At 43.7% G+C, this 23,899-nt stretch overlaps 1 protein-coding gene across 1 annotated transcript; it reads right to left on the bottom strand.

Moving 5' to 3' along the window:
* Nucleotides 1-6,844: 6,844 nt before the first annotated feature.
* On the bottom strand, nucleotides 6,845-20,649 carry GIPR (gastric inhibitory polypeptide receptor). Its single transcript, XM_087970388.1, has 13 exons — nucleotides 20,587-20,649; nucleotides 19,837-19,936; nucleotides 16,732-16,839; nucleotides 15,322-15,443; nucleotides 14,577-14,680; nucleotides 13,563-13,713; nucleotides 12,394-12,553; nucleotides 11,854-11,914; nucleotides 10,937-11,006; nucleotides 9,473-9,561; nucleotides 8,031-8,169; nucleotides 7,344-7,385; nucleotides 6,845-7,114 (listed from the first exon to the last, which is right to left on the bottom strand). The coding sequence occupies exons 1-13, from the start codon at nucleotides 20,641-20,643 to the stop codon at nucleotides 6,845-6,847; spliced, it is 1,473 nt and encodes a 490-aa protein (XP_087826514.1). The 5' UTR covers nucleotides 20,644-20,649.
* Between the last annotated feature and the right edge of the window lie 3,250 nt (nucleotides 20,650-23,899).

Genomic DNA, 23,899 nt, shown 5'->3' with positions numbered 1-23,899 from the left:
GCCTCAGGAGTCTGACAGCCAATGACAGCCAATACATTTCTTACAGAGGAACAGGAAACACTAAGACTGGGCCCAAGAGAGAGTATAAAATTAAGGGTCTCTCAACCTCTTGCCTCTCCTTCTTTTCCTTCACCCAACGTCTTGAAGCATGGGATTGTCCTTTTTCCTTTGGAGTGCCAAGCCAGGTGGTCCTGTCCACCATTAAACCATCTTTCCAAACAGCCTCCATGTTTCCAGTGTCTTTCTTCCCCATTTGGAACTGAACCCAGAAGGATAATTCTTCCAACAGTCATAAGTGTGAAAAATGGTCATAACTCAAGTTTTTCAGTGCTGTTGTAACTTTGCACGGTCGCTTATATGAACTTGTTGTAAGTCGAGGACTAGCTGTAGTGCATCGTGCAGCTACAGGTGAAAGCTGCCTTAGGATTTCGCATGAACAGTTTGTAACCCTTGTATAAGAATAGAATAAATAATATTCTCACCCATCAGAATCAATGATATTATTCTACCACTGCACCAGAGAGAGTATCTTAACTTACTGCACCTCTGTATGGTTTCCCAATTGCACAGGGGCAGATAGGACGGCACTCCAGAGGGTGAACGTCATTGCCCAGAAGATCATGGGTTGCCCTCTCCCCTCTTTGGAAGAGCTTTATAGATCCCGCTGCCTTAAGAAAGTTCAAAACATCCTCAAAGATCCAGCTTATCCTGGGCACACCCTTTTTCTTTCTTTTTTGAACTATTACTCTCTGGCAGACAGTACAAAATAATAATAAAAACAAGGATAAACAGGCTGAAAAACAGCTTATATCCCAGGGCAGTAACTCTTTTGAATTCTGATGTATAGTGCAGTGTTGGTGCGGTGTTGGGGGTTTTCGGTTTAATGTGTGGAGTGTGAAGGATGTGTATTGGTGTTTATTTTCATGGTCATGAAGAAGGTGTTTGACTTCGTTGTATGAGGTGCAATAAACTAAACTAAACTAATATCAGAACAAACATTCTCATTTATCGGAATAAATAAATAGAGAGAAAAAAAGAAGGTAAGGAGGAGGCTGGAGAAGGGCACAGGCCAGCTGGGCAGTAGGCAGAGGAGGACTCAGACCCATCCCTTCTCCATCCTAGGACATGCAGGGAGGAACGGAGAAGGAAACAACTTGGCTTACGAGAGAAGAAGCGGCCATGATCCCCCTCATTGGTTGCGGTTGGGGAGAATAGTATATAAGAGAGACGGGCATGTGTTATTTTGGGCTGAAGTTATCTTGGTTGGCGTCCTTCCAACAGACTGTGCCTTGAAGTTGGTAATTACTTATCCAGGTCCAGTTGTGGAATTTCCTTTGTTGTAGATTGTTTTGGGTTTTTTATTTCACCTTTATCTGATCATTAAGTTTGGACTGTATTGCTTTCTTTTGAAGACTGTTTTTGAATACATTTTATCTCCAACTGAGAATTATTGAACAGTGGGGCCAAGTTGGAGGCACTAAAGGACATTTATTTACATTTTGGAGTTTGTTACGTTTGTGTTACACTCTGGGTCATCACAGTAACAAACGGAAGCTTTGGCCTCAATTATGATCGTATGTCGAGGACTACTAATCAATCATTACTGCATGACAACGCACAATCCATCAGGCACAGCGAGGAATCTGGAGAGAGAAAACGCCACTCGATCGATATTTTAGTTTCGGTCGCTTATCTTGACTATCCCTCCAGAAGCAGATGATCTCAGCTCATCAAACATTCCTGTGCCTGTTTTAGTAGTTGCCATAAAAAAGGGTGTGTGGGGGGGGAGGAAATGTGGAAGAGCAGTTGAAAGTGGAAGTACATTCCAACTCTTATCTTTAAAAGATTATAACTGAAATACCAGAGTTTTTGCCCACCAATATATTTAATGGGAGAACATGAATGAGGACACCCAGACCGTGAAGGTGCTCCAGTTGGAGAATCTGATTTATGACATACCTGGGGGGGGGGGAAACAGGGTCACAGGGGACTACAAATTACATATGCCAGAGTTGGCTCCATACAGGGCAGGGCCAGGATGTCACCTCTAGTTGTTAGTTAACTTTATTGTCATTGCACATTGTACAACGAAATTAAATGTCATTTCAGCGCACATTGTAACTATAAAAATAAAACACAAACATACCTGCCTCGCATTCTGTACATTGAATTGAAAACCCCTGATATTGCATTAATATTACACTATATAGTAGAATTCAATAGAGTTACTGCCCTGGGATAGAAGCTGTTTTTCAGACTATTTGTCCTTGTTTTTATTATTGTCCTGTACCGTCTGCCAGATGGTAATAGTTCAAAAAAAAAAAAGGGTTCCCAGGATGAGATGGATCTTTGAGGATGTTTTGAACTTTCTTAAGGCAGCGGGAGCTATAAAGCTCTTCCAAAGAGGGGAGAGGGCAACCCAGGATCCTCTGGGCAATGACCTTCACCCTCTGGAGTGCTGTCCTATCTGCCCCTGTGCAAGTGGCAAACCCTACACAGATGTGTAGTAAGTTAAAATATTCTCTATGGTGCAGCGGTAGAAGGTCACCAGCAGTTTTTCATCCAGTTGTCGTTTTCTGAGAAACCTCAGGTAGTCTAATCTCTGCTGGGCCCTTTTGACCAGGGCTGCAATGTGGGCACCCCCAGGTCAGGTCCTCTTTTAGGATAACACCCAGAAACTTAAAATTGGCCACTTGCTCCACTCAGTCTCCATTGAGAAGCCAGGGCTGGAGGCCTGATCTGCTCCTTCTATAGTCCACTATCAGCTCCTTGGTCTTATTGGTGTTGAGGACCAAGTTATGGTCTCCACACCACGAAAGCAACCGGTCCACCTCATCTCGCTAGGCAGACTCATCCCTCCCCCCGGAGGTGAGTCCCACCACTGTTGTATCTAGTAAATCCTTTGAAGTTTTTTGAACTTTGGCTCGAGAATCATTATTCAATTAGGGCGATTGCTGGAATCCTGACAGCATGGGTTATTTTGTGTAATACTTTCTGATTTTTTAAATTTGTCTTCTGTGGCGGTCTGCTCCTTCATAAAAGGAAGGCTGAAAAAAAGAAAAGAGGAAGAGGACACTCCCGTTCAGCCTGTACTTTGAAAAAATTGACTTTTGTTTCCTGCCTTTCTTATCTCTTGTTCCTCTTCCAAAGTCCTTTCCGAAGAATGCAGATACACCTATGGTCTCTTGATGAGTGATTAATCTGGCTGAAATCATGGAACCTTTGAACTGCCTCGAATGATGGCATCTACGGTCCCAGAGTCCTGATTGTGCCAATCTCCAGATCTTGCCAAACAAAGAGCTCATTTTATTATGTCCTTTGTTGTTCTTAACTAGCATTGTCTTTGGAGTTAGTCATAAGCTTATTATCTTACCTTTGTACACTTAGAACCTTGTTTCTTAAATGTTGGGTTAGTTTGGTATCGAGTCATTGTCGGAGGAGATCCGTGTTAGTGTACCTACCATGATTTAAAAAAAAAAAAAATCAGGAATCTGGAAACATTTTTTTCCCCACTAGCTAGTGTCAGGATTCCAGCAGTGGCCCTAATTACTGTAAATCATGAGCTTGGAGCCAAGCTTCAAAAACTCCAGAGGATTTATTAGGAGCTAACATGACCTGTATGACCTGTGCGATAACATGACCTGTATGACCTCCCGATTCTGAGACACGTAATTCACTGTCATCCTTGACCCTGGTTTCCCCACCCCCACCCCTCTGGGTGTATCATAATTCATATTCTCCAATGAAACACGTCCATAGCCAAGAGTCATCAATCATGTTCTCCAATTAGAGATTTGCTGCAGCAGAAACTTCAGTCGCCTAGTTACAATCTCTGCAAGATATGAATGGAATGCACTTTTGTTTCCTAACGGTTGCACTGTTCTTTCTTTTTGTTGGCAACCATAAAATGGGCACTGAAATTTTTTATGACTTGACAGCTAGTCTTATTCAAAGTCTGATATTTTTTTGGTGGGGGGGGGGGATCTAGTATCTTTCCTCAGGAAATTTTATTTTGAAATAAAAGATTATTTGAGGGGCTGCCACAGAGAAGAGGGGAGTCAAGCTATTCTCCAAAGCCCCTGAGGGCAGGACAAGAAGCAATGGACGGAAACTAATCAAGGAGAGAAGCAACCTAGAACTAAGGAGGAATTTCCTGACATGGAGAACAATTAATCAGTGGGATGTCTTGCCACCAGAAGTTGGACTAGATTCACTAGACTAGAAGACCTCCAGGATCCCTTCCAACTCTGTTACTCTGTTATTCAAAAATCTCCGTTCTACCTGCCATAATAACTGGGATTTATAAATGACTGTGGGTGATAAATCAACTGATCCTACTGGGATAGGTGAACCTAAACCTCAGATTAAGCATCTGACCAAGTTGACCGACATTTTATTTTACTTTTAATGAGAAAAATACTTTATTAAGCAACTTTATATAAATACAATAAAACCAAACCTTCTGCTTATCACAATGTGAGCAAGGCAGTGTTCGCTCAATCTGATATCTCTCAAATTATTGTAAAATAACCATTCACACTTATTACATTAATATATAACACAAAGTTTCATCTAGTTATATATTACAAATGTATATCTGATTGCATGTGATATTACTAATTTCCATCATAACTTCTTATTTGACTTTCTTTTGTTCATTTCATGTCTACCTTCCAACCAACTGTACCATAAATTCCAAACCTCATAGTACTCTAACTCCTCTTTGTTTTTAAGTTCCATTGACAACCTATCCATTTCTGCGCATTCCAAATTTTCCTTTATAATCATAAAGTCGGGGGCAGTATTTTCGCATTTCCCATTTTGTGCAAAGGTAAGCATTGCTGCTGTTAATATATGGAGTATAATATATAATATTTTTTTACTAATTTTTTGCTTTAAAATTCCTAATAAACATATATCTCTGGTTTCAATTCAATTTTAACATTTGGAATTTCTTCTAGCCAATTTCTAATTTTCCACCAATATTTTTTTGCTTTGGGGCAGGTCCACCACATACGACAGTTGGTTCCCTGCTCATAGCCACATTTCTAACAGCTTGCCGAATTATTGGGAAACATTTTTGCAAGTCTCGCTGGTGGTAACTGCCAGCAATAAAATGTTTTATATAAGTTGCTGACAGAGTTAATTTATAATTTATTTTCCATAGATTTTTCCCAATCTTCCAAATTAATACTATATCCAAAATTTTTGGCCCAGGTTATCATTGTTTCCTTCACAATTTCTTCTTCCAATTTATATCTGAACAAATACTTGTACATTTTGGCAATCATTTTTCTCTCTGGCCTCTGTAAAATTTTATCCAATTCTCGTTGATTGACCAACATTTTATATAATGTTGACCAAATGTTGACCAAAATTTATTATGGTCAACAAGCAAATATCCTTATTGATTCTGTTTCTGGCATTGACTCTTTGGTTTGCATTAAAACTAAGCCCCTTTTAAGTAACTCTGAATGTAACTTAATTGGGTAAAGGTTCCAAAACACTTATAATAATTGGTAAACTTTAGAGCAATGGACTTCAGCTCCCAGAATTCCCCAGCCATCACCTACCCCAAATCCACTCCAATCCAGGTAAACACAGGATCTCCAATTGAGTTATCTAGGCAATAATTGCACTGTGCCCACAAAAGCTGCAGAGACCACCATTTTTAATTCACAACAATAAATAAAATATTGCACCAGGAAGAGATTAACTTGCAAGAAAACTACATCGTAAGAAGTCCCAAACTTCTTATGTCTTCAAGTAACCTGGAAATCCCAGTGAAAATGTGTCCATTGGTTCTACAGTTAATTCAAGGAACCCTTCAATATATTCCTGTATCCAGAAATCTGAAGGTTGGATGAGATATCTTATTTTAGCAGATTGCATCAGCCCTGGGGGTTTGGGCACCACAGTTTAAATCTGCACCAGTTGAGGTCAACAAAATAATTCCCGTAACTCCTCTTGATCTCAGCAGTTTTAATCCAGAGGGATTTTGACATTAGCAGCAGATCCAAGAGCTTTTGTCATTCAGGTCCTGCCCCATCTTGGATTCTGATTTCAGTCCAGAGTGACAATGGGATGGGAAGGTGAAATCTCAGAACTCAGGCACTGGAAAACCGTTTCTATGCTGTCGCCCCAAACAAAATATGGTGTTTGCGTAAAGTCATCGTGAGATCTCAAGATCACAAAAGTTCCGACCCATTGTTCCAGATTGTGTCTGTCACAACAGCTGGGTGTAAGTCTCGCCTGCTGCCTTAGTAAACCCCCCCAAAAGGCAAAGTAAAATCTACCCTCTTGTAGTTTTGCAAAGTTTTCATGGTAACTTTTTTTCTGCCTGCAGGAAAGGGACAATTTTCTTCCCCTGTTCCTCCAGATGTTCACAGCTGCATTGGCTTCTTGTCTTGTCTGAAGATCTCTTCATTTTTGGTATGGCGGGCAGAATTTCCCCACATCTGGAAGGCAGAGGTGGGTATTCAGCAGGTTCGGACCAGTTCTGGAGAACCGGTAGTGGAAATTTTGAGTAGTTCGGAGAACCGGCAAGTATCCCCTCTGACTGGCCCCACCAACCCCATCTATTCTCTGCCTCCCATCGAGTCGCAGCTGATCGGCTGGGTCTCCTTTGGTTGCCCTGCACAGGAGAACGGAGCTGGAAAGCAGGTTAGTGGGGTGGGGAGGGAAGGGGGATTTTGCAGTAGCCTTCCCCTGCCACACACGCCAAGCCACAATACGCACGCCATGCCACTCCACGCCAACAGAACTGGTAGTAAATTTTTTTGAATCCCACCACTGCTGAAAGGGAGCTGGTCTCAGCCCTGGTCTTGAAGACACGGTCGCTGTGCTAATTCTCCGCTTTCATCTTGACGGGGATATACCAATGGGAGTTGTAGTTTGCGGGCGCCTGCTGGAACGGAGTGCCCACCCCATTGTCCAAGTCTCTCGGGGCAACATTGGGTTCTACTTGGATGTAAATCTGAGCACAGCTGGGCTTCCTGGTCGGGCTTTTTCGGTTACACCAGGAACGGCAGGGTCCAAAATGGCATCCCGGTCTCTCCAGCACGCCGATGTTCACCTGGCACATCCGCCAGTTTCTCTGGATCTCGGACTGGACCTGGAGAAGGAAGAGAAACAAAAGATTTCCACTTGTTTTTGATAAACAGACGACTGGTTTCCTTCGAGTTCCAGAAGTGACGTGGGGTTGGATTGGATGACCTCGAGGGAGACCTGCCCAATTCGGGGATTCTTTAAGCCTCCCCCCGCCAGCCCTCTGAGACCCCTGAGCAGCCAGGCCTCAGCCTTATGCCTGCATTGCAAAAAGGGTCAGCTGGAAAATGACCTACCTCTTTATTGACAAAGCAGTAAAGCGTGCTCACCAACAAACCCTGAAAATGAACAAAGAAGAAAAAAAAATGGAATTATTTGGCTGGTTTTAAGCAATTTCAGGCCCCTTTGGGGAAGAAAAGCCGCACCAGCTGTGATAACTTGGGTTGGTTTTCTTTTTTTAAATTTAGAGGTTGCCCGGTTCTGGAGAGTTTACCCTTTAAAAAAAAAACACCATTTGGGTTTTCCTTGTGCTTGCTGTAATTCTAATTACAGAGCTGTATAAATCTAATGACAAGTAGTCCTTGACTTACAGCCATTCATTTAATGACTGTTCGAACTTACAACAGCACTGGGAAAAGTGACTTAGGATCTTTTTCCACACTTACGACTGTTGGTCACATGATCAAAATTCAGAGCTCGGCGACCGGCTCCTCTTTATGACCATTGCAGTATCACGCGATCACAAGCGAAGTCAAAGGGGCAGCCAGATTCACTTAATGAATCCCTTTTTTTCTAGCCGAACGACTGCCGTGATTTCACTTAACAGCTGCGGCAAGAGAGGCCATAAAACGGGGAAAAACTCCTTCCACCGATGTCTCGCTTAGCGACAGAAGCTTAGTGTGGCTCGACTGCGGTCGTGGGTCGAGGGCTACCTGTCATGAATCCGACCAATTCTATGGCTGCTTCCCAAATTGGCGCCTCACCTGGAAGGAGTTGAAGAAGAGCTCAAAGAAGAATTTGACGTAGCGCAGGGGGCCCAGGGCCTGCTCCTCTGTCACCAGGGCGAAGGCCACCCCGTGGGTGCCAAGCAGAGGGATGAGGGTCAGAGTCGACCTGGCCAACCTGAGCATGGAGAAGGAGAGAGGCCTTAGCGTAGCTCACCTGTCGTTCCGGCTGGGAAACGTGGGTGCTGCGTTTTAAGCATTTGTCGTCTGACTGCAAAAGGGACTGTAGACAACATTCACACACGCACTGTGTTGTATAATGAAAAGAAGGCCTAGTGGGGACATGATAGCAGGATTCCAGTATTTGAGGGGCTGCCCCAAAGAAGAGGGAGTCAAGCTATTCTCCAAAGCACCAAAGGAGGCAGGACGAGAAGCAATGGATGGAAACTAAACAAGGAGAGAAGCAACTTAGAAATAAGGAGGAATTTCCTGACAGTGAGAACAATTAACCAGTGGAACAACTGGCCTCCAGAAGTTGTAAATGCTCCAACACTGGAAGGTTTTAAAAAGATGTTGGATAACCATTTGTCTGAAGTGGTGTAGGGTTGCCTGCCTAAACGGGGTTGGACTAGAAGATCTTCAAGGTCCCTTCTAACTCTTGTTATTCTATTCTATTCTATTCTATTCTATTCTATTCTATTCTATTCTATTCTATTCTATTCTATTCTATTCTTCTCTATTCTATTCTATTCTATTCTATTCTACTCTATCTATTCTGTTCTGTTCTATTCTATTCTATTCTATTCTTCTATTCTACTGTATTCTATTCTTCTTCTCCTTTATTCTATTCTATTCTTCTCATTCTATTCTATTCTCTATTCTATTTTATTCTTCTCTATTCTATTCTTCATTCTATTCTCTATTCTTCTCTACTTTATTCTATTCTATTCTTCTCTATTCTATTCTATTCTATTCTATTCTATTCTTCTCTATTCTATTCTATTCTATTCTATTCTTCTCTATTCTATTCTTCTCTATTCTATTCTTCTCTATTCTATTCTATTCTATTCTATTCTTCTCTACTTTATTCTATTCTACTTTATTCTCTTCGCTTCTACTTTATTCTACTCTACTCTACTCTATTCTATTCGCACCCAAAGCCAAAGCCAGGGATGGGATCCAGCTTGGCCTTCTGGTGAAGGTACAAGGCTAAAAACCAGGTGGGGGTGAGTTCTAGCTCCACCTTGGGCATGAAAACCGACTGGGTGACTTTGGTCCAGTCCCTCTCTCTCTCTCAGCCCCACCCACCTCACAGGGTTGTTGTTGGAGGGATAAAAGGAGGTTGGAGGGTATATTAGGCACGCCTGCCACTTTGCTTTTAAAAATAATAAAAGCAGGGAATAAATACATACATAAATAAAAATTCTTCTGGCCTTCCCACCCCATCATGGCTCCGTCTTATCCGGAAGTTAATTCCTCACCTACACTTATAATCCGTGTAATGGATTTGCTGGGCCCGAAGCTTGGAGTTCACGATCTTAAGCACCCGGATAAAAATCACGAAGTTAACCTAGGGTGGGGAAAAAAATAATTTGGATCTTCACAAATCCCAGTTTTGCTGCGTTCATCCAGTAGACTCTAGAGCACTTCGACAGATGCACCCATGATATGTTAAAAGAAACTACTATAAACGTTGCAGGGCATAGTTAAAAAAAAACCCTCCCAAAACGTAGCTCCATTCTATGGGCACCCATCACATCTGGACTTTTGCTTTTTCTAGACCAGTGTATCTGAACTTGGCAATTTGGAGATGTGTGGACTTCAATTCCCAGAATCCCCCAGCCAGCAACTTTAAAATTGTGGACTTCAGCTCCCAGCATCCCCCAGCCAGCAACTGAAAGTTTCTAAGATAAATAAATTCTGTTTTACATGGTTTCTGACAGATGGCACAAAATTTATATTTATCCCATTTATATTTCAGCCCCCAGAAATCTGGGTGGAAAAGGAAGTTGAAGATATATTTTTTTTCACTTGGGAGGAGCCTCAATTCCACATCTCTGTTTTTTCCCAAGGAAAAGCATACAGGTAGAAACAAGAATTTAAAAGGCTCATTTCAAAACCTAGTAAAAAAAGCAAGAATGCAGAAAACAAAGCAATATACAGGTATAATAAATCTAGGAATGTGTTTTTAGTGCTTGCCTTCCTGCTAAGCCTACTCCTGTCACCTGTCACCTACTTATCATGCAGAAAACCAGCTCAGGTTTTCTTGGCAGTTTGTACTGGTGTCCTCGACTTACGATTGCAATGGAGCCCAACATGTCTGTTGTTAAGCGAGACAGTTGTTCAGTGATCACCTTGTGACAAGGTTCCATGCAGAAAACCCAACCAAGCCTGCGGGGTGTGTGTGTGTGTGTGTGTGTGTGGTATTTGCAACCCTGCAATAAATTGTTTTTTTGTGTGTGTTGTACACAAGGTCACCTTTAAAAAGTGAGGGGAGCCAAATGTCAACTCATAAAATATTTCTATGTTCTTTTTAGAGTTGCCAACAGAAAGGGAAGGGGGAGCAGTGCGGCAGCTTGGAAATTGAAAGTGCATTCCATAAATAGTTTTTCAAAGATAGTAACTAGGTGACTGAGGTTTCTGCCGCACAAAATTCTAACTGGAGTGCATGATTGATGACTCTTGGCTATGGATGTGTCCCATTGGAGAATATGAATTACGATACACCCAGGGGGTAGGGGTGGGAAATCAGGGTCAAGGGTGACAAGCCACACCCAACAAGCCACACCCAACAAGCTATGCCCACAGAACCAGTCATAAACAATTTTGAATCCCACCACTGGAACTGTTGTAAGTCAAGGACTACCGGTATTAAAATCTTACCAGTCAGGATGGAACTGGTCTTGCAAGAAAACGCAAGAGCTTTTTGCTCTTTTGGGACTTACCAAAATTGATACCAAAATTGGGCAACGGATGATCCACCAGTAGCCCAGGTTCTCATTTCTCTCCCAGCACCTAAAAATTAACAATAACAATAACAACTCCACAATTTAGAAGGAAGAAGGCTATTTATGTTACGGGAATAATCTGCTTTCTTTTTTTTCTTTTTTCTTTTTGTAAATGGGATATTTTTAGTAAACCTGGCAGGACTTAAAATGAAGGAACTTCCAGGCAGCAATAAGTCTACCGAGAAATCTTTAATTTGGCAATTCAAAAGAGGCACTTTGTTCCGTGAAAACCACACACGGCGAAGCTAAAAATAAAACGCGGCTCCTTCCTCCCTCTCCCCTTTAGAACAATTGGTTATTCTGGGATGTGCATTTAAGCAGATTAAATCGAGTCATTAATTAACTGGCCCTAACAGGTCACTGACTCACTGAGTGAACCTGTGGGTTTTTAACCGTAATAAATCTGCTGGGTTGAACAGGATTGGTTCCCAAATTGAAAATACAAGGTAGTGCTTGACTGACTAACATTCATTTAGTGCTGGGGTCCCCAAACTTGTCAACTTTAAGACTTGTAGACTTCAACTCCCAGAATTCTCCAGCCAGCAGAGCATTCTGGGAGTTGAAGTCCACAAGTCTTAAAGTTGCCAAGTTTGGAGACCTCTGGTTTAGTGACTTTAAGATTCGTGGACTACAACTCCCAAATTTTAAAGTGGCCAAAGCTGGACCTCCCCTGGTTTAAAGCATGACTGAAAAGTTCTCTGTAACTTGCATGCTCCAAGTTACTTTTTTCCTGTCCGTTCTGGATTGATGCATAATCCTAATCGTGGATATTTATTTATATTCGTCTATTTGTAGTTCGCATTAATTTTTTTTTTAATAAGATGCAACGGAAGGTTTATTCCAGCTAAACTTACTCATTGTTTTCATCGAGGTATCTCATGATCCCCCACGGGATGACAAAAAGGAGAGGTGTCCCTAGAGAGAGAGAAAATGTTCACAGGTCAGGATGTTCTTCCTTCGATTGTAATGAAATCCAGGTAGCTACAGCTTGCACCTGTCTTACAGGTAGAACTATTGACTTCCATCGTCTCCGGGGTAAGATAAGACTGTTTATAACTTTATCATCTGGGATAAGATGACTTTTTATAACTCTCCTTCCATAAAAATGCCTAAGACAGAGGGGGTGTCCCAGCTTGGCAACTTTAAGATCTGTAAACTTCAACTCCCCAAATTCTCGGCCCAATTGAGGTCATAAGTCAAGGACTATCCATAGAAGGTTCCTATAGCCAGGATTGTTTAATATCATGACATGCTTCCAATTTAATTGCTAATTGCCCACCACTTCTGGGTAGGCCGGCATATTAAACCTCAGGGTAGGAAGACCAATAAATAACACCAATTAAAAATTTCACTTCAGTTTCCTTCTGAAATGTTACACCAACTAAGTGACTCACCCCATCCTAGGAGTAGGTAGGCAGGGAGGTAGCTTTCTTCCAAGAAGGCCATGGGTCCGAGAAGGTTGTGCAGGTAGAGGCCTTCTACTAGTAGCCAAAAGTAGTTTGCACAGACGCAATAGTGGGTTAGGATTTGTGCCAGCCGACAGCCAGTTACAGCCTGGAGAGAAAGAGAGAGAGAGGGAGGGAGGGAAGGAGGGAGGGAGGGGAGAGGGAGAGAGAGAGAGGAGGGGGAGGGAGGGAGGGAGAGGAGAGAGAAAAGAATGAAGGAAGAAAAGAGAAAAAGAAAATAAAAGAAAGAAAGAGGGAAAGGAAAAAGGAAGGAAGGAAGGAAGGAAAGAAGGAAGGAAGGAAGGAAGGCAGGCAGGCAGGCAGGCAGGCAGGCAGGCAGGAAGGAAGGAAGCAAGGAAGGAAGGGAGGAAGGAAGGAAGGAAGGAAGGAAGGAAGGAAGGAAGGAAGGAAGGAAGGAAGGAAGGAAGGAAGGAGAGAAAGAAAAAGAAAGAAAGAAGGAGGGAGGCAGGGAGAAAGAAAGAGAGAAAGGAAGGAAGAAAAGAAAAAGAAAAGGAAAGAAAGAAAGAAAGAAAGAAAGAGGGAAAGGAGGAAGGAAGGAAAGAGAAAGAACAAGAAAGAAAGAAAAAGAGAGAGAAAAAGAAAGAGGAAGGAAGATAGGAAGAGGAAGGAAGAGAAAGAAAAAGAAGGGAGAAAGACAGAAAGGAAGAAAAAAAGAGGGAAAGGAGGAAGGAAGGAAGAGAAAGAAAAAGAAGGGAGGAAGAGAGAGAAAGGAAGAAAGAAAGAATGAAAGAGGGAAAGAAGGAAGGAACAGAAAGAAAAAGGAGGGAGAAAGAGAAAGAAAGAAAGAAGAAGAAGGGAGGAAGAGAAAGAAAAAGGGAGGGAGGATGAGAGAGAAAGGAAGAAAGAGAGAAAGAAAGAAAGAAAGAAAGAAAGAAAGAAAGAAAGAAAGAAAGAAAGAAAGAAAGAAAGAAAGAAAGAGGAAGGGAGGAAGAAAGGAAGGAAGGAAGGAAGGAAGGAAGGAAGGAAGGAAGGAAGGAAGGAAGGAAGGAAGGAAAATTGAACGCAAACCCAGAACCCTCCAACTCCTCTCCTCCTCCCACCTTCATCCTGCCTCTTTCCTATCTGACTCCAGGATCCTCCATGGCAGGAAGAGATACCTGATCCCTTGGAAGAGCCGAGAGATCCACCTGGAGGCCCCTGGGGAAGTGTAGCCAGAGCAGGGAGTCTCGGAGAAGGATGGCAGCTGCCCGCAGCACGTGGGACAGGAACAGGTTCATATGGATGAAGTTGCGCATGCATCGAAGCTTCCTGGGGGAAGAGACGGGGTGTGCATTGGCATACTATCAGGTCAGCCTCCCAAGAAGACCAGACAGGGAACATACGTCCCACGAGACGAATTCTACATTATTGTCAGAACGTTGCAGGTCCGAAAACATGGGGAGCCCTTGACTTACAACCGTTCACTTAGGAACGCTGCAGGAATCGTAAGTGTGAAAAACAGCCCGACGTCCCTTCTTTCAGTGCCATGGTGTTGTGGTTAGCTGGCAGCAGGTGCAGACGGCTGAGGAGAGTGAGGACTCAGGTGAGGGGCCAGGACCATTAGGGAGTGGACTGCTGCCTTCAGAGATTGGGGGGGCTGGCAGCAGCGATGACGAGGTTCCCGAGGAGCCTGTGCCAAGTGCGCATGCATGCAGGATTGCTCGCAGGAAAGAGCAGCTGCAACAGCATGGGTGACTCGGGAGTAAGGCTGCAAGGTAATGGCCCCTCCTTCAAGAAGATAAAAGCCAGCTGTGAAGCAAACGTTCTTTGCAGGAAGCAAAGACGTTTTGAAACTCGGCCTCGGGGACATTGCAGTATCTTAAGTTGCTATTTGAAGACTCTTGTGTTGTGAAATATTTCTTATCTGTGATTCTTGGCAGCCTCGCACAGTTTTGGCGAAGTTTGTGCTTATCAAAGTTAATTAGTTTGCAGCAGCCTTTTAACCGGGGATTCGTGAGAATCATTAAAAGGTTTCTGTTCCCTTTGGTTCGTGGTTTGTTTTATTATTGGAAAAGGGTTTGGGTCAGAACACATGGTAACTTCAAACGGTCACTAAACGAACTGTCGTAAGTCAAGGACGGCCTGCATTTCAGAGCCCAGAGCAATGCATTGTGGATCCAGTTTTTCCCTACCTGAAGGCTGCCAGCAGTGTCAAAGCCACAAGGAGCGACACCAGCGAGAGGGAGTAGCCTACGGTGTACATCCAGCGGAATTGTTCCAGGATCCACAAACGTTTCTGAAGGAAAAGAGAAATCCAGAGGGGAGCTTGTGATCTAAAAACATCAGCACCCCTGTAAGGAGAGGAATGTACGAATGGATCCTGCTTGGATGATGACCAAGAGAAGATTTTTTCAAACCAGAGTTTCCCTGCCGATGCCTGTTTGGTCTGGGGGTTAAGGCACTGGCTTGGGAACCCGGTGATTGTGAGTTCTAGTCCCATCTTCAGCACGAAAGCTGACCGGAGGACTCTGGGCCAATCACCAGGAGACGGTGAGTTCTAGTCCTACCTTAGGCATTAAAATCAACTGGTTGACTTTGGGCCAATTACTGGGAATCAACTCACAAGGTTGTTATTGTTGTTGTGGGAAAAAATAGGGGGGAAAGGTGTATAAGACTAAGTGCTATTGCTATTCAGTATATTTGCCATCTTGAGTTATTTATAAACAACAATAAAGGCAGGTTAAAAGTCGAATAAATATAAATTATTATCTGTGGCTGCAGTCTTAGTTAACATCTGACATTTTTACTGAATTTAAGGTGCCCCAAAGGTGCTTTTTCAAGAGACAACATGCTGGCTGGGGAATTCTGGGAGGTGAAGACGTCCACAGTTCTTAAAAGTTGCCATGATGGGGCCATCTCTGGTCTAATAGATTTTACCTGCAAAGGGAGGTCATCATCGGGGCCCAAGCACTGGGAATGATCCCGCCACGGCAGTCCAGAGGCATCAACCACCCACTGCCCATCTGCGCCACATTTCTGGAACACGAACCCATCTTGCACTGCCAGGGAAAGAAAGAGGTTGAATCCGATGATGCCAGTTAAACAGCCGACTAACGTCTCCTTCTACATTTTAAAAGTTATATCAAACATCGCCTGCTTGTTGCCTAGCGGCCTGCCTTGCCCCAACTTGAGATCCAGACAGCCTGGAGTACAACTCCCATCATCCACAGCCAGCCCAACCAAGGGGGCTCTTATCCAGTAATCACAATTTGCGATAGGTTTTTTTTTTTTTTTGGCCAGTATTGGTTTATTTCTGACAGTCGCGGTGTCTGATCACGCATTGGCAAACTTCCCAGCAGTCAATTAAAGGAGGCGATTCGCTTAAGGACTGCAGCATTCACTGAACAATGCTGCAATTCGCTTAAGGACCGTGGTAAAACTGCAAAAATCTGATGATGACTCCTTTTAACAATTGCATCACTTAGCGATTGGAATTCTGGTTCTGATTTGCAGCCATAATTCGAGAGCCACCTGTGTTCTGGTCCAGTCCAATTGAAGAAATCAATGCTATCTACCTATTTTTCCAAGGTATAGATCAGGAATCTTCAAACTTGACAGCTTTAAGACTTGTGGACCTCAACTCCCAGAATTCCTCTTCCAGTCACGTTAGCTGAGGAATTCTGGGAGTTGAAGTCCACAAGTCTTAAATTAGCCAAGTTTGAAGACCCTTGTGATAGATGATAGATAGATGATAGATACATACATAGATTTATTTATTTACTTTATTTATTTATTTTTGTCAATTGCTTACAAGATAATAGGTATAAGTAAAAACATAGTTATGAATACATGTAAGAAAAATAAAATATAAAAGAAACAATAGGACAGGGACAGTAGGCACGTTGGTGTGCTTATGCACGTCCCCTACAGACCTCTTAGGAAAGGGGTGAGGTCAATAGTAGACAGTTTAAGGTTAAAGTTTTTGGGGTTTGGGGAAGAAACCACAGAGTCTTGATTGATTGATAGATAGATAGGTAAATAGATAGGTAGGTATGGAGAGAGAGAGAGAGATGAAAGATAGACAGACAGGCAGGCAGGCAGGCAGGCAGATAGATGATTAGATCAGGGGGTCTTCAAACTTGACAGCTTTAAGACTTGTGGACTTCAAATCCCAGAATTCCTCCTCCAGTCACGTTAGCTGAGGAATTCTGGGAGTTGAAGTCCACAAGTCTTAAACTTGCCAAGTTGGAAGACCCTTGGTATAGATGATAGATAGATGATAGATATATACATAGATTTAAATTGAGTATAGATTGAGTCTTTCTACCTGCCTCAAACTGCACTCACCTTGCTGGTGCCAAGGGAGGTACCAGGGGCAAGGAACCTGGGCCGATGTATTAGGGAGGGCATCGTCCCAACAGGCGTACATATCAAACGTACGGTTACACACCAGGCCTGCAACGCAACAAAAGAGAGGAAGAAGGGTATGAGCAGGATGAGAAATCAACAATCACGCTGAGGATGGCGAACATCCACATGTGCTATCTAATCACCCCATGCCCCCAGAACCCCGATTCATCAATATTTCTTAAGGTCAGCGCTTCACAACCTTTATAACCTGGAGATGAGTGGACTTCAACCCCCAGAATTTCCCAGCCAGGCATGCTAATAAACTTGAAAATAGGTAGACTTCAACTCCCAGAATTCTCTGGCCAGCATGCTAATGAACTTGAAGATGGGTGGACTTCAACCCCCAGAATTCTCTGGCCGGCATGCTAATAAACTTGAAAATAGGTAGACTTCAACTCCCAGAATTCTCTGGCCGGCATGCTAATGAACTTGAAGATGGGTGGACTTCAAGCCCCAGAATTCCCCAGCCAGCATGCTAATAAACTTGAAAATAGGTAGACTTCAACTCCCAGAATTCTCTGGCCGGCATGCTAATGAACTTGAAGATGGGTGGACTTCAACCCCAGAATTCCCAGCCAGCATGCTAATAAACTTGAAAATAGGTAGACTTCAACTCCCAGAATTCTCTGGCCGGCATGCTAATGAACTTGAAGATGGGTGGACTTCAACTCCCAGAATTCCCCAACCAGCATGCTAATAAACTTGAAAATAGGTAGACTTCAACTCCCAGAATTCTCTGGCCGGCATGCTAATGAACTTGAAGATGAGTGGACTTCAACCCCCAGAATTCCCCAGCCAGCATGCTAATAAACTTGAAAATAGGTGGACTTCAACTCCCAGAATTCTCTGGCCGGCGTGCTAATGAACTTGAAGATAGGTGGACTTCAACTCCCAGAATTCCCCAACTAGCAACCTAGTGAACTTGAAGATAGATGGACTTCAACTCCCAGAATTCCCCAGCCGGCATGCTAATGAACTTGAAGGTGGCTGGCTGGGGAATTCTGGGAGTTGAAGTCCACACATCTTAAAGTTACTATGGCTGAGAAGAACTCTTTAAGGTGCCTATCAAGAGGTACCCATTAATGATATAATGTGAGACACATTATTTCTTTCCTTAACCCTTTTTCAAACCGCTTGCCAACCACTAAATCTTTTCAGGATTGGCAGGCGCTTTAAACGTCACTACTTTGACAAAGAGGGTAGAAATACACACAGCAAGAAAAACAGAGCCAGCAGCAATCAACTCAGGTTGAAAAGCTCCATCATCACGGCATAATTATTACCTGATAGATACGTTAAAAATCACTGGTGAAAACAAATATAGTTAGATCCCAGGCTGAAAAATGTGACCCAATTTTGCATTTGACAATAAAAAGGATGCAATTTTTCCTTGACAGCATCTGTGCCACGAAAAACGGTTTCTTAGGAATGTATATCTGGTTTTTTTGCATAACGGATTCTGTTTCCCTTTGTTATGGAAAAGAGCAAAAAATATGGCAATAACAATCTTTGAAATTTACTCACCCACACGCCCAAAAAGTGCATTGCACCATCTTTTGGGCTTGTGAGACATTGCAAGTTTTTCCACACCCTTTTTAAAGATTACAAGCCAGAGGTGGTATTCAGCAGGTTCTGACCGGTTCTGGAGAACCGGTAGCGGAAATTTTGAGTACTTCGGAGAACCGGCGAAGACCACCTCTGACTGTAGATTTTACAGTATCCTTCCCCTGTCAGGCCCACCAAGCCACGCCCACAGAACCGGTAGTAAAAAAAATTTGAATCCCACCACTGTTACAACCACCTCCGTTAAGGGTGAGACGTTTGTCCTGGTTGATGCCAAGTCAATATTCCAAATTGCCTTTTGGAAAACCAGTACAAAATTTGGTGTTTTGGCCGCACTGGTGCAGCGTACACCTCGTTTGGGTTGGCTGTGAACTCGTTATACATTAGCATATTGCAAATATACCCCCCGGGGGGCTGAAACGCTTCTTGTTGTGTTATTTACACACAGATGATATCTCTGCCTCTATCATTTCCCAAACAATGCAAGCAGCTGCAAAAAAACCCACCAAAACCAGAGTTTGTTTTTTCTTTGAGGACAGGCCGGACAATGTTTGCAATGTGCATTAAGAAAATTTCACCTTGCAAAATAAACTATTGGTTTGCATGAGCATGGAGAAACTACTGTATATAATAGCATGGTGTTTCTTGCCCTTAGGAACTTTAAGATGGGTGGACTTCAACTCCCATAATTCCCCAGCCAGCATGCAAGTTTAAGATGGGTGGACTTCAACTCCCAGAATTCCCCAGCCAGCATGCAATTTTACGATAGGTGGACTTCAACTCCCAGAATTCCCCAGCCAGCATGCAATTTTACGATAGGTGGACTTCAACTCCCAGAATTCCCCAGCCAGCATGCAATTTTACGATAGGTGGACTTCAACTCCCAGAATTCCCCAGCCAGCATGCAATTTACGATAGGTGGACTTCAACTCCCAGAATTCCCCAGCCAGCATGCAATTTTACGATAGGTGGACTTCAACTCCCAGAATTCCCCAGCCAGCATGCTAATAAACTTGAAAATAGGTAGACTTCAACTCCTAGAATTCCCCAGCCAGCATGCAATTTTAAGATGGGTGAACTTCAACTCCCAGAATTCTCCAGCCAGCATGCAATTTTACAATAGGTGGACTTCAACTCCTAGAATTCCCCAGCCAGCATGCAATTTTACAATAGGTGGACTTCAACTCCTAGAATTCCCAGCCAGCATGAAATTTTAAGATGGGTGGACTGTCATAATTCCCTGGTTGGCATGAAATGTAAAGATATGTGACTTCAACTCCCAGATTTCCTTAGGCAGCATGCAACTTTAGGATATGTAGACTTCAACTCCCAGAATTCCATGCTGGCTGAGGAATTCTGGGAGTTGAAGTCCACACATCTTAAAATTGCCAAGGTTAAAGAATGCTCTATTGGGAGAAGCCTGAGGTGGATATGGATTCACAAGACTGAAAAAAATAAAGCATCTAAGTGTTACTGCACCTGTTGGTTGAGGCTCTTCTGTCATCTTTCGAATGCAGGCCTCTTGGTATCCCTGCCAGGCTTCCAACATCTCTTGGAGCGAAGACCCCGTGGGGTGAGCCTGCAACACAGGAGGGAGAAGAGGGGTACATTCCCCCAACATTTGGAAGTTTGAAAACAAAGAATAGAATAGAATAGAATAGAGTAGAGTAGAGTAGAGTAGAGTAGAATAGAATAGAATAGAATAGAGTAGAGTAGAGTAGAGTAGAGTAGAGTAGAGTAGAGTAGAGTAGAATAGAATAGAATAGAATAGAATAGAATAGAATTCTTTATTGGTCAAGTGTGTTTGGACACACACAAGGAATTTGTCTTTGGTGCAAATACTCTCAATGTACATAAAAGAAAAAATATATTCGTCAAGAATCATCAGGTACAACACATAATAATAACAATATAAAAATAAAAATGAGGGGGGATGGAGGAAGGAAAGGGAGGGGAGGAAGGGAGGGTGATTGGAAGGAGGGAAGGAAGAAGGATGGATGGAGAGAGGGACGGAAGAGGGAGGGAAGGAGGGAGGAAGGATGGAGGGAAGGAGGGACGGAAGGAGGGAGGAAAGAAGGGGGTTGCTGCAAAAAAAGAAGAAGAAGAAGCCACACCCACCCAGTCACATGGCCACGCCCACCTGGCCACACCTATCTGGCCACGCCCACAGAGCCGGTTGTTAAAAAAATTTGAATCTCACCCCTGGGCACGGATCCTCCATCTGCTCACCTCTATTGTCTGGTAGATCTGAATCAACAGCAGGAAGAGCTCCAGGGTTTTCTGCATACTGGGGAGGGTAGAATTGTGGGGGCTACAGATCAGTTAAGCTCCCACCTCAAGACCCTTTTTTCAGCCAAGATCCCTGGCCCACGTTCATCAACTTGTCCAGCCTGAAAAAGGACAAAACGGAGGTTGCCCAGAAATAAGACACCTGGTGTGTAACACAGGTAGTGCTCGACTGACAACAGTTCATTTAGTGACCCCCTCAAAGTTACAACGGCACTGGAAAAATGTGATTTGTGAGTGTTTTTCATACTCACAACCAGGGGTGGGGTTCAAAAATCACCAGCAACCGGTTTGATGCCCAGTTGCTAGGTGGACTTGGACGTGGTGGGTGTGGACTACCGGACCTTCCTGGAGGGCCATTTTTCACCTTCCCCAGAGTCCGGAGGCTTTCCTCGGGCCTCCGGGAGCGTGAAAACAGCCTCCCCTGGGCTCTGGAGGCCGTCCAGAAACTGGAAACAGGCCCGTTTCTGGACTTCCAGAAGGCCCATTTTTTCCCCTCCCAGAGCCTCCATGCAGACCCTGCAAAATGGGCCACGTGGAGACTCCTGGGAGGGGAGGGGAGAGGAGGGGAGGGGAGAGGAGGGGAGGGGTGAGCAGGGCCAGCTGGCCGGTTCAACTACCAGCTTGGCGAACCAGATGCAAATTTAACATCCGGTTCGCTCGAACCAGTCCGAACTGGTAGAATCCCACTCCTGCTCACAACTACTGCAGCCTCCCCAGGGTCACGTGATCAAAATTCAGGTGCTTGGCAAGGGGTTCCTGTTTAAGGACGGTCCCCGTGTCCCCGTGATCCTCTTTTGCGACCAGCAAAGTTTATGGAGAACCCAAATTCACTTACTAACTGAATGAGTGCAGGGATTCACTCAACAACGGTGCCAAGTCCGTACCATGGGGCAAAATTCCCTCAGCCAATGTTTCACTTGGTGACATGAATTTTGGGCTCAGTTGTGGTCATGAGTCGAGTATTTTAAAAGTAAATTTGAGAATTTACTGGCTTTTCACCCGGGATGGGGTTCTACCTGGTCGGACCAGTTCTATAGAACCGGTTGTTACGATTCTGTGCAGTTCAGAGAACCGGCAAATTGTGACATTAGCTGGCCCCACCCCACCCATTCACTTCTTACCTGGCACGTGCACCATCCAACCTGCCCGTGTTGTGCCTTCACCTAATTTTTGGTAAGTTGCTATTTTTCCTTTTACTCCCCCCCCCCCGACCATCAGCTGTTCCTACTATCAGCTTACTGGGAGATTTAGATTAGCTAGAAAGCAGGAAATCGTTGGATTTCTTGCTTTCTAGCTAATCTAAAAGCAGAGCTGAACCTTCCTTAGGACTGAAGCTTCTATTTTTCAGTGCAGACTCAGGTAGCAGATTGCAGAAAGATAGATCTCTGGGTGAATCTGTGATTCTGCAAGCAACTTAATCTGCCTGCCTGCTTTGCCTGATTTTGGGTAAAAGTTGCTCTTTTTTTATAAAAACAAATCAATATTTACATCAATATTTATAATATTGACATACAGTCTGGCAGCTGAATCTCAGAGCTGATAGGATAATTTCTGGGTGCCTAACACAAGCCATGCCCAGCCAGTCACATCAGCACCAAGCCACACCCACAAATTAGGCCACGCCCACAGAACTGGTTGTGAAGAAATTTGAATACCACCCTTGCTTTTCATTTCCGCAGGTTAGCTTGTCTTGCAAGATAGGGAAGTTTCATTGAATTTCACAGGAGAGACATTTCAATTTCTTCAATTAAAAGATCAGGTCTAAAAATTCCACTGGCTCTGGAGTTTTTGTTTGCTTGTTTTCATTTGCAAGAGATGATGGTTAGCTTCATACAACATGGCTTGTTTAGCCACCTACTTGGGTTGCCATTTCTCCAACATTTTAATCCATAAATCCCATGTACACAATCAAACCACTCCTGGGCTTCGCACAATGTTTGGAGAAGGATCTATAATTCATCCACCAGACAATCGATACGGTGCCATCTGAAACATTTCCTTAGGTAAACTGAAAACGGGATGATGGGTGTTTTTTTTGTTCGACACCCACTTCAAAATTGCTTCTAGCGCTTTTCCCCAAGTTTTTCCTCTTTCTTTTTTTTTTAACCCTCCTCGACTCGACGAAAAGAAAATTGCCAAATGAACAGGGAATTTAAAAAACAACAACATAGCTTGATAGCGGTTTGAAAAACAAGAGATTCAACTTCACAAGAGACATACAGTAGTTGTGTACATACAGATTCATAACACTGCCAGACGAAGCAGCTACTGCCAGCTCCCCAACAGCAATTTCACACTACCCTGGAAACATCTCAGAATAACAGAGTCAAAAGGGACCTTTGAGGTCTTCTAGTCCAACCCCCTGCTCAAGCTGGAGACCTTATCCCACCTGGACAAATGGCTGTTTGGTCTCTTCTTAAAAACCTACAGTGATGGAGCACCCACAACTTCTGGTGTTCCACTGGTTAATTGTCCTCACCATCAAGAAATTTCTCCTTAGTTCTAGGTTGCTTCTCTTCTGATTTGTTTTCATCCGTTGCTTCCTCTCTTGCCTTTTGGTGCTTTGGAGGACAGCAAAACCTCTTCCTCTCTGTGACAGCCCCTCAAATATTGGAAGACAGCTGTCGTGTCACCCCTAATCCTTCTCTCTGTTAGATTAGACATACTCAGTTCCTGCAACTGTTCTCACAGCCTTGGAACAGACCTGTCCCCCCAAAAGCGGTCTTGAACCAAGAGCTAGAAGGAGAACCAACCCCACAGCCAAACAGGAACACACTCACAAAAAAGTCAGAGAATCCTACCTTCAGCCGGTCTCAGGAGCTGGAAAAGCAGGGGGACGTTTTACCTGTTCAAAAGGTAAGTCACCCAGAGGCTTCCAGGCTGCTGCCCTTGCCTTATCAAGGCTTCGAGTGGGTGGCCTGAGCCGAGTGCAAAAGTAGTCAGAAGAGGGGTGGAGGGGGGTGTTCTCACGTCATCCCCCTGGGGAGGGTGCAAGCAGGGGTGGAGGGCATCTCTTGAGAAGCTCACGCCGGCTTTGGATGTCATCCAGAAAAGGGCAGGGTCTCGCTTCAGGTAGCAAACCAGGAGTAGGTGGGTGATGGGGGAGGAAATGTTTTCACATATTCCGTGTTTGTCGTGTTACGAGCAGGATGAAAAATGCAAAAAACAAACAAATCACCATGCAGTGGAGGAAAACATTAGAGAAAATGCAAATTGTTCCATTGGGTTCATCCCCATCATATTTAATGATATT

This window comes from Notechis scutatus, chromosome 8 (genome assembly GCF_049901735.1).
Source record: "Notechis scutatus isolate UNSWTSFEM ecotype Mainland chromosome 8, rNotScu1.2, whole genome shotgun sequence".
NCBI classification, from domain to species: domain Eukaryota; kingdom Metazoa; phylum Chordata; class Lepidosauria; order Squamata; family Elapidae; genus Notechis; species Notechis scutatus.
Note: the sequence above shows the minus strand (reverse complement) of the source record. Positions and strands in the feature narration are given on the sequence as shown.